At 43.7% G+C, this 10615-nt stretch overlaps 1 protein-coding gene across 5 annotated transcripts in view; it reads right to left on the bottom strand.

Moving 5' to 3' along the window:
• Positions 1-332: 332 nt before the first annotated feature.
• Positions 333-10615, bottom strand: part of zfhx4 (zinc finger homeobox 4) — a 288103-nt gene continuing 277820 nt past the window's right edge. For all 5 annotated transcript variants that reach the window (XM_044175586.1, XM_044175583.1, XM_044175584.1 and 2 more), the window contains 2 exons: positions 5198-10573; positions 333-4682 (listed from right to left, as the gene is read on the bottom strand). In XM_044175586.1, the coding sequence (XP_044031521.1) occupies positions 3109-4682; positions 5198-10573 (6950 nt within the window). In that variant the 3' untranslated portion in view covers positions 333-3108. The remainder of the gene's footprint in view (positions 4683-5197; positions 10574-10615) is intronic.

The following is a 10615-nucleotide window of genomic DNA, read 5'->3' as shown; positions in this document are numbered from 1 at the left end:
ATAATTACTGTCACATATTTAAACAATTGCCAATCAAACCACAATATAACTTTGTAATATAATATGACAAAATACACAATATATATATGACATTAATGAGATAAAGAGAACATTTATAGACAAGAAGATTTTAAGCACTGCATTGATAGCAATATATATGTGTGTAAATATGTGTGTGTGTGTGTGTGTGTGTGTGTAACTTTGAGTAAAATGCAACAAGCTATCAATCGGATGTGTGAAAGACAAACTAATGAAACTTCATAATAAGATAATTAGGTGATTAGAACATGAAAGAGTGAACATGAAATAAAAAATATTTGATGAGACCAAACTGGTTTGCAGATACAGTTTTTAATGTATCACAACAATGAGCAACAAACATACTTGATGAACTATTTCCAGAAGTTGTTCAAATACCATCTACAATAAACGTCATTTCAACTATGACAACAGGTCTGTGACAAAATAAAAAAAGGTTTCAAAACCATGTTATTACCGTGATACGGTACAGTTGAGACCTCAAACAGTACAGTAACAAAAACTAATGCGACTACTCTCTATATATAAAACATCAATAACATTTTTGGTTTAGTTTATTTAAAGTTTTAGCCATAGGGGCTTCTTCTTATTAAAACCTCAGGGTGCATTTCCTATGTAACCCAGATGTTGAAGAGTACATATTGTGTAGGATATGATTGCGCCATGAAAATCCCTTTGACATCCAGAAGAACAATTCCAATTTCAACCTTTTGAAGGCTGTCCCCATAAACATGACACAATCCATCCATTTTTTTTAAAAAGTCCTTTTTGTTTTCTTTTTGGCTGCTGTGCAGTTGCAATATCTATGTACAGTTATATTGTTGGACCATCCTTTTTGTTGGTTTGTTAGCTTTTACCAGTCCTTAGTGTGGAAAGCGTCCTGTCTGATGCTAACATCTTAGCACATGATGCTAGCTGACAGTTCAGTCTTATAATGCTGAGCCACAGAGTGGGGAAAGGCAAAAAGCCAGAGTTGTGAAAGCCTTTGGAATCAGGACAGTCGCTCATGTTTGTACAATGGCAGAATTGCACCTTGGGAGGCCAGGATGTCTCTTATGAAACACAATCGAAAAGTGTCTTCAGGATTAAAGTAAATGTTAAAATACTAAAAATCCAAATAATGACATTTAAAAAGCTCACGCAGAAAATTAAAAACTGACATTTTGCTTTAAAACTTTGAAAAAAAAACACCTTTACAATAATAAAACATAAGAGGAAATGTTACTTGATTTCATTGTTTGAAACAATAACTAAGCATGATTTGATTTAACCTGTCAAACAGTTGCATTACATGCTACTTGCTCATCTCAGAATAGGAAATACCAAAAGCAATACATTTTTGCATTTCTTCATATTAATAAATTTGTACCATGCACAGCCAACTACGAATATGTACAACAGCTTAGCTTTCTTTGTTCACAAGCCTTTTTCTTTCATACAAATAGCCTTCTGTTACTTTGGAATGAATCACATTGGTTTCAATTACCAAACTAGAAAGTGATTCGTAAAAAATTTAACACCCTTTGACAGCTTTCACATTCTTAGTTCCACAGCAAAATAACAAAATAATATAAAATAAAAAATAAAAAAAAAAGCAATTAATGGATCAGTATTATGTCTGGTAGAAAGTTGAGAGAATGTATGGCAAGCAAAATAACATTACACAGTAGCAGCAAAACTTTGTAAGGTAATACTTTGCAATGTTGAAATCACTAAATGTGGAAAAATGAAAATGTTGACTTTAACTGTAGATCATCAGAAGTGCCCAGAGAACTGATGGGAGGACGTCAACCTATGCACTAAATGGCTGCGTATAGGTGTAACACTGTTTTAAGTCCTACAAGTACATGAAAATGTTTTAATATACAACAAAAATGCTGTTGTACCCCTTTTAAAGCAGCATATTTGCAAACGTATAGCAAATGATCATACCTTTTTTAACATTGTGACCAACTTGTACCTTAACAGTTTCAAGTATACAGTACTGCTTTCATGGATGCACCAATTGTTAAATAGGTCTCTAGATTATTAGGCATCAATCCTGTAACAAATATGGACCAATATGCTGCTGCAATAGACACAAATAATAATTAAAACACAAACATACATACATACAAACAGAAAAAATTCTATTAAATTAACAAATGGCCTACTCAAATAATAAAAAGACAAATAAAAACAAAATAAGTGCACTATAGTCCAGACACAAGCAGGTACCGTAACAGTACAGCAATTCACAAATGAAAAATGTTATATTCACATAATCTGAGAGAGTCTATCAAAACTAGAGTTATTACCTCTTCAGAAAAGGGTGTGAGCAGAGGTAAAAGTGAGAGGGTAAGAGTTGGCACAGATTAGTATATACTACAAGAAAAAAGGGGGTGGGAAATAGATACAGCTTGTTGTAATACAAACTGGCAAACACAGGGGCATCATACACATTTACTTCACCATTCTAAATTCCCTCAGTGGCAAAACCATACTGTCTTTGTAGGGCAAAACTAAAAGGATATGCACATCGTCCACTGTAACAGTAATATTGTCTCTTGGTACTCTATACACATCAAGGAAATGCGTCCGATAAAGCTTGACATGTTTTGGTTATAAGCCAAGTGTACCCAGGCTTGTTGCTGCTTTAACAAATGAGAAATGTTATGTTCTGACCTGAGAATTTAAAGCTACTGAATTACACCTATCTAAACTAAGAGAGATTCTCTTTGAGGGTTCTGGATCGTCATCCCATACAGTACATGCTAGCATTTGGAAAACAATCCAGCTGAGGTGCAATTTGCTATCGTGAGAGTTTTTGGCTTGAAACAAGCCCCCCAAGGGAGCCTGTGGGATTTTTTCCTACTCCATGTTTTTGTATACAATATAAGCTCAGTCAAGCATCTGCAACAGTTCTGTCCATAACAAAAATCAATCAATATCTTGCCAGCATATCAATATGGGAAAAACAATCCTGAGTCAATCATTTGGTACTGTAATTTTTTGGGTTAAGAGAAACTTTGGAACTGCAGTTTAAAAAGTCTTATTTTTTTCTTTAAGCAAGGGATCCTTTTGACACTCCTACACACTGAACATATCCATTCTGATACTACTGAAGCTCGCGTCTAGGCCAGAGGCCGTCTTAGCCTTGACTTCCAACGCGTTATCTAAGTCATCCAGCTTCTGGCTTAGCTCATTGTCAGACTCATCTGAATAACTCTCGGTGGGTAGTGAGGTTGGAACCCCTGAGGTGCTGCAGGAAGTTGAGGTAACCGTTGAAGGTGAGGAGAGGGGGGGAGGAGGAGAGGCAGACGGGGAGGAGGAAGCAGCTTTCCGGGCTGTTTTGGCCTGGAACAGGACATTTGGCCAGGACTTCATGGACAAGTGAGAGAGATGAGGAAAGGTGTTATTAGAAGAAGCTGCAGACTGCGAGGTAGATGTGGTGTTAGGAGTAGGGGAGCAGACAGAGTGAGGTAATAATCTAGTATGCTCTTTGGCATTTCTCATTGCTTGTTTGATTGTTTTCTCTTTGTGCAAGCTCGACTGAAGGTGTTGGCCAAGTGCTTCATTCCCATTAACAACCACATTGCAGGCAACACATGTGTAGTTGCTCACTGACTTTCGAAGCACTGTCTCTTGCGGGTCAGTAAAAGGATGTCCGAAGTAACAGAAGGACTTCTGATGATGCACCACTGAATCTTCGTCAGCAAAAATCATCTGGCACTTCCTGCATATAAACTCATGCTTGACGGACGGTACAATAAAAGCGTCTGGAAAATCCATGGTACTTTTGGTATCTGTTTTCGGTTCTTCTTTTGTGCTTTCTGTTGAAGAGCCTTTGTTGGTGTCATCCTTAGCATCTATAGCTTCTTGTGGTTTGAAGGAATTGGTGGTGGTGCTCTGTATGCTCTGGGGTGTCTTCACAGGGGTTGGTTTCTGTTGCTGCTGCTGCTGTTGTTGTTTCTGCTGTTGCTCAAGTTGTTTCTGCTGCTGTTGTTGTTGCTTCTGCAGTGAATCCTGGAGGGACTGCTGGTACTGCTGGTACTGCTGTAGGAGAGCGGTCGGGGAGAGACCAGCGGCCATGGCAGCTTGTGGGACTGCTGCTGGGCCATATGGAAACAGATTCTCCATTCCACAAAGTGGTGGGAAGTAGCCCCCTGTTTGGACCCCTCTAGGAAGCTGGGGAGAGAAGCAGTTGGGAAATCCAGGTAGAAAGTAGGGCAGGAACTGCCCCCCCAAGAAAGAGCTGGGATCACCTGTGGCAAGAGCATTCTGAAGTGCCTGAAGCTGTGTGGCGTCCAGTGGAGTCTCACTTCCTGGTTTCCCTGGAGCTGGACTTGGTTTCTCCCTTTTCTTGGCCATGCTGGGGGTCTCAGGGCGTGAGCTGCTCTCGTTCCCTCTGTCTTTCACCTTCATATGAGGTGGCTTGTCTCCTGGTTTCTTGCTGCTGTCTCTTTCTGAGTCTTTACCTTGCTGCTCTGTATGATTTACTGCTGCCAAAGGTGTGGAGGGAACAGGAGGAGGAGGAGGAGGTGGAGGAGGAGGAGGAGGAGTCTGCAGAAGAGTCTTGGTTGGGGTAGTGCTGAGAGACATGGCAGGAGAGGGGGTGGCTGGTGTAGGGAACCCAAGCATGCCAGCACCGGGAGACGCTAAAGCTGAAATACAGTGGTATATAAATATGGAAATATTCAATATTTTAATAGTCAACCCCAAATCACTATGGAAATTAGTTTGTATGACAAGATAAAGATGCTTAATTTGTCACTGGCTGAGTCTTTATTTCTCTTGTTAAGATTTTGTTATGGATCAAAACTGTCACATGCGCTTTATGATAATTTCAATCTGCCCATATATTATAATATAAATATACCAAACCTACAATAAGGGGAAAAACAAAAAACACAAACAAAAGCCATGATATAGACATATTTGTTGTAAAAAATCTCTGAATTATCAATTAGCAGTTCAAGTCTGATGATGACATTATGCATGCACTAACCACCATTTTTAATTTTAAAATAGTTTTAAAAAATAAGACTTTTTGACAAATACCACTGTGATACAGAATAAACAGTAGTATAGTAGAATAAAATAGTGCATGATAAAGCTCAGTTCATAAAGCTTCTAGTCTATTTAACTTTTTTTGTCATTGTTCGTCATACTAACTCACCAGGTGTGTTGGGTGGGAAAACAGGAAGTGATGATGGCCCATTGACCCCAGGAAGTAACACTGGCGGAAGGCCAGATAACCCTGGGTAGCCTGAGGGTAGGCTGAGGCCATGAAGTGCATTATTGTTGTCCACTGCAGTCTGTTGCTGCTGGCCAGGCAGGCTGAGTCCCTCACCAGCTTTCTTCATGCGGTCCAGCTCTTGCTGGGCCATCAGCTGACGGACAGTGGTTGGTGCTAGGTAGTCCTTTTCTCTATCTACCTGGTTTCCCAGGGTTTCTTGCACTTTGGCGATGTGCTGTTTGGAGAAGATGTGGTCTCGGACGGACATCCGGGCAGTGTACTTTATACCACACAACGTACACTCAGGCCTGGGCCCCTCTGGTGAGCCTTGACTTATCATGAATGGCTTTCCAATGTTAATCTTGAATTTCTTTTCTTTAGCACGGGCATTCTGGAACCACACCTGGACAACACGCTTGGGGAGTCCAATCTCATTGCCCAGCATCTCACACTCTTGCATTGTAGGAGTGCGGTAGTCACTAAAACAGGCTTTGAGGACTTTAAGTTGCAGGTTACTCATTTGGGTCCTGAATCGCTTGTGGCCTGGCCTGTCCCCAGCATTGTTGCCTTTCCCTGACTTGAAAGGGTTACCTGCCCCAAAGGGACTAGGGGAACTGGGATCAGCTAGGCTTGATGATTCACTTCTGTCATTGCTTTCGTCCATGTCATCATCTCTGGAACTAAAGTAAGAGTCACAGTCTTTTCCAGAAAAGCTGAGGGCAGGGCTCACCATGCTGAATTGGAACCTTTCATTGCCACCATCAGAATTTGGTGCCAAGCCACTCTTGTTGTCACTCAGCTTGTCCCCTCCATTGGCTGTGAGGCTCTCAACTTCATTGTTATTACCCTCATCTCCAGTTGTAGCATCACTAATGGCTGTATTAATTGATGATGTCTCGTCAAAGTCCATCTTACTGAGATCATAAGATGAGGCTTCTGCTGAATTTATATTAGGCCCTTCAGTTTCATCACAGTTTTCAGCTTTTAAGGATGAAGGGCTTAAGAAGTTTTTTACTTGTGCCTCAGATGGTTTGACTGGAGTTGAGGATGCAGCAGGCAGCTCATACTCATTTGGCTCAGTCTTGGTAGGCAGCAGTGAGTAGTCAAAGAAATTATACTTATTTGGGCTTTCACCTCTTTCATTGTCTTGATTCATCATTGGGCTTGGTGGCAAGCTAAAGCCTGCCTGCTTAGCCTCATGCCAGTGTCTAGATCTTATATGGCTATCTAGAGCAGATTTAGCCTTGAACAGTGCTCTGCAAAAGGGACATTTTTTGTGGGACTGGGAGGGCCCTATAGCCCTAAACTGCCCCTTTCTCTCTCTTGCACGAGTGTTTTGGAACCAAACTTGCACAACTCTCTTTTTCAAGCCAACCTCTCGTGCAATGTGGTCCAACATCTTCCTGGTTGGGTTAGAGTCAAGTAGGTATTTGTCATAGAGAATCTCCAGTTGTTCTGGTGTGATGGTGGTCCTCAAACGTTTATCTCTATGTTGCTCCTCACTACTGTTTCCACCATCTTTATCGTTAGCACTTTCGTCCTTGTCATCCAGTTTTCTCTTCATTGCCCCAGAGCCTGCAGCAGAGGCCAAACCAGAGCTACCCTGAGAGGGGATTTGGGAGAGGCCTCCAGATAACAGCTGGCTAGCCATTAGGGGGTTGTTGGGGTCAAATATCATATAGGGCATATCAATCGGTCTTTCTAGGAACTGAGAGTGAAGGAATTGGTTTTGGGCAGCCAAGAAATGCATGTGTTGGTGCTCCTGCCATAGCTCCACAGTGGGGAATGCAATCTTACACTGGTCACACTGGTACTGAAGCATCTGGTGTGGGAGGCTGTTTGTGAGTGAGGAAAGGGCAAGGGACAGTGGACTTGAGGGTACTGCAGCTGCCTGTGGCTGGGAATGGGGTCTTGACATTTGTGGCTGGGGAGCTTTCTGAGGAGGTGGCTGAGGTGTGCAAGCCTTAGATGGTCTGGGTTCTGGTAGTGACTTGATCACTGGTGAGGGGGCAGTCTCAATTTGTTTAGGTTCAGTTTCAGGGGCAACATCGGGTTTCGGGGAAGTTTTCCCCATGCTGGTACGAGGAGAGGCCATCGCAGGGGAGCTTGAGCCAGAACTGGTGGCAGTTCCTTGGGACTGTTTGGGTGGCTCTAAAGGTACTTGGGTAGTCTTAGCTGGACCTTTCTCAACATAATCTATGTATTCCTCACAGGTGTTGTCCTCATTACCTTCCTCATCTTCATCCTTATAACACAGCTTTTTCTGGTGAGTGATAAGGTCAAAGATGCGTGGGAACACAATGTTGCACTTTTTACACTGGTACTGCATGTTGCTGGTTCTGATGTATCGCTCATTGGTCAGCTCTTTTTTCTCATTGTCTTTAGAATCTGCCTGGTTTTCATAGGTCTTGCGAGCTTTTTGGCGGGCATTCTGGAACCACACCACAATGACCCGGGTTGGTAGGTTCAGCACAGTGGAGAGCTGCTCAATCTCATCATCCTTCGGATAGGCATTAGTGTCAAAGAAATCTTGAAGTACCCTCAACTGGTAATCAGTGAATCTGGTCCTGGAGGACCTCTTGTTGATGGTTGAGTCAGTTCTGTAGTATTCATGTGCACTGAGCTGAGGCTCCATTCGAATATCTTCCAATGTAGTAATGGGAGGAATATTAAAATTGTAGGGAGAGTCTTTACTCCGCTGCCTCTCTTTGAAGAGAGTGTTACGAAACCAGTGCTTTATGACTTTTTGGGGCAAGCCAGACTTCTCTGACATCTCCTGAATTTGCTCTTCATTGGGGGAATTGTTGATGTCAAAGTTGGCACGGAGGATCTTAAGCTGGTCATCTGTGATACGGGTGCGTGGTCGCTTAAACTGGGACTGGCGGAGGAAGTTTGGATCAAGACCCAATTGTTGTTGGCAGAGCTGTGTAAGGTCTGTGGAAAGAGAGTCCATAGTGGGCAGCTGGAGGGCCAGCTGAGGGGGCAGGCCTGGGTGCTGGACAGACTGCATCATTAGCGGTGGAAAAAGGGGCAAATCCAAGGGAACAGGGAGCTGCACTTGGGGAGGTGCAGTAGGTGCAGTAGGTGGTGGAGGAGGGGGTGGAGGTGCCTGGTGAGAGGGTTGGTGTGGGGTCTGATGGGGGGCAGGAACTGGTGAAGGTACTGGAGTTTGGGGCTTGGTCATTGATGCAGAAGGAGGCTGAGGAGCTGTCACTGGGGCTGGAGCAGGAGGCGGCGGAGGAGGAGGTGGTGGTGGTGGTGGTGGCGGTGGAGTTTCAGGTGAAGCAGGGTTTATTGGATAAAGTTTGTCATAGGCCTCTCTGTACTGCTGGGCAAACTTTTCCAGCTCAACATATGGGAAAAAGTGACTGTGCACATGTTCCTGGTGGCTTTTCAGAATAAGCATATTGGAGAAGAGTTTCCCACACATCCCGCATTCAAGCTTGTCAGTGTTAATTTCTGCTTGTTCAACTCCATCTTTGTTTTTCTTTTGGTTTTTTTGTCTGTTTTCATTGTACTGGATGACCAGTTCAAATCCAAAGTTTTCTAGCAGTGCTTTGGCTGCATTGCCCCTTGCTCCTGACACAATACGTGGAGGAGGAATCAATGGCTCTGGGAACTTTGACTTTTTAGGGTCTTTTCCTCCATCACTTAATGCATCACCTGCATTTTCCATCTTTGCTCTGTTTTCTTGTTTTTCGAGGTGGTCCTCTGCCTCTCTTGACATCTGAATTTCTGAAACTGACACAGTGCTGGATTCCATTTTGGTTTTGTGGTTCTGCAGTTGCTGGTTTTTCTGTTGCTGAATTTGTGACTGTGTCTGAGAGGCTTGCTGCTGTTGCTGCTGAGCTTGCTGCTGGGCCTGAGCCTGCTGCAGCTGGTGCTGCTGTTGCATCTGTTGCTTCAGGTCCTCTAGGAATGATCCAGTAAGGCCAGGCATTCCAAAAGCTGCTGCTGAGTGCAGGGCAAGTTCTGGGCTAAGGTTGAACTCTGCTCCTGGAATGTAGAAGGGGAAGAGGAACTGTGGCTGTTGAAATTGCAGTAGTGCTTCTGGGGTCATTGGAAAATGGGGAAAGAAAGCTGGATTAAGGAACTGAGGCTGGAAGAAGGCTGCCTGTTGCTGGAGTTCATGTTGAAGCTGCAGTTGCAGTTGGGCTGATGACTGCGCTGACTGGTGGCTGCTTGCCTGTGCTGAAAGATGGTCAGTAGTTGTTGTTTGTTTTGTGTGGTTGCTGCTGCTAGCTTCTTTGGGTTCCACAGTGTTTTCTTTGTTAGCAGAGGGTGTTCCACTTCTAGCAGTGTCTGAGTTGCTGTTGTTCCCTTGTGTGCTTGGGGCTGGGCTTTTTGCAGGCACTGGACCACTAGTGCCAGTGATACTGCTAGTGCTGCTCATTTCAGTTTTCGCTGTTCTGGCTTTGGTCTGGTGGAGTACTGACCTCATGTGAATTTCAAGTGTTGAGCTTTGGCTGTAGGCAACATTGCAAATATTGCATTTGAACGGTTTGTTGTCAATGCTGTTGCTTGTCTCTTGTGGAACTGCGCTTGAGGCCTCTTGAAGAACCTTCTTCAATTTATGCAGGTGGGAAACTGAATTATAGTGGACTAGGAGGATGTTCTTCTGGGTGAAGGACTCCTTACATACTGTGCACTTGTAAGGCCGAGAAGGGTCCAAAAATTTCTCCATTGTAAAGTTGGGCCCTTTTCTAAATGGTAGGGTCCGTTTTGGTTCTGCTCCCATGTCATCTAGCAGAGAGCTACTGTCACTTCCTGTAGGACTGGGCTTCTCTTCCTGGTCCATTTCATCATCTTTGTCCAAGTCATGTTCAAAGGCCTGAGCTTCCTCCAAGGCCCTGGCCTCACTCTCAGTGATATCTCCATTCAGTGGCAGATTTCCTATGAGTTGCTGCACCTCAGCTTCACTAAGTTCAGGGTGTCCATTTTCCAAATGCTTCCTGAGGGCCAGGAATGTCCTGAAGCTGCGCTGGCAAAGGCTGCACATAGTGGCTGCTCTGATGGCATGGTACTGGGAATGTATCTGAAGCTTCTGCATTGTCTTGAAGGCCAGGCTGCAATGGTTGCAACGATATTTGTAGACATGACGATCAGATACTGAGAGCTGCTGTTGTTGCTGCTGGAGCCTTTGGAGCTCACTGAGATGGTCCTGTAGGGTATCAGGGGACTTGCTATCATGTCCTAACCCACTGGCTCTCTTCCAGCCTGGGGCCTCTGAGGCCTCCTTTGGTGGCTTGAGTTCCTCACCCTGCAGGTCCAATTCATTCTTGTCTTGACTGGTCAGCTCATCCTTTGAGATGTTTCCTAAAAATAGAAAATACAATTTGAAGTACAACACACACTGCT

This window comes from Siniperca chuatsi, linkage group LG19 (genome assembly GCF_020085105.1).
Source record: "Siniperca chuatsi isolate FFG_IHB_CAS linkage group LG19, ASM2008510v1, whole genome shotgun sequence".
NCBI lineage: Eukaryota > Metazoa > Chordata > Actinopteri > Centrarchiformes > Sinipercidae > Siniperca > Siniperca chuatsi.
Note: the sequence above shows the minus strand (reverse complement) of the source record. Positions and strands in the feature narration are given on the sequence as shown.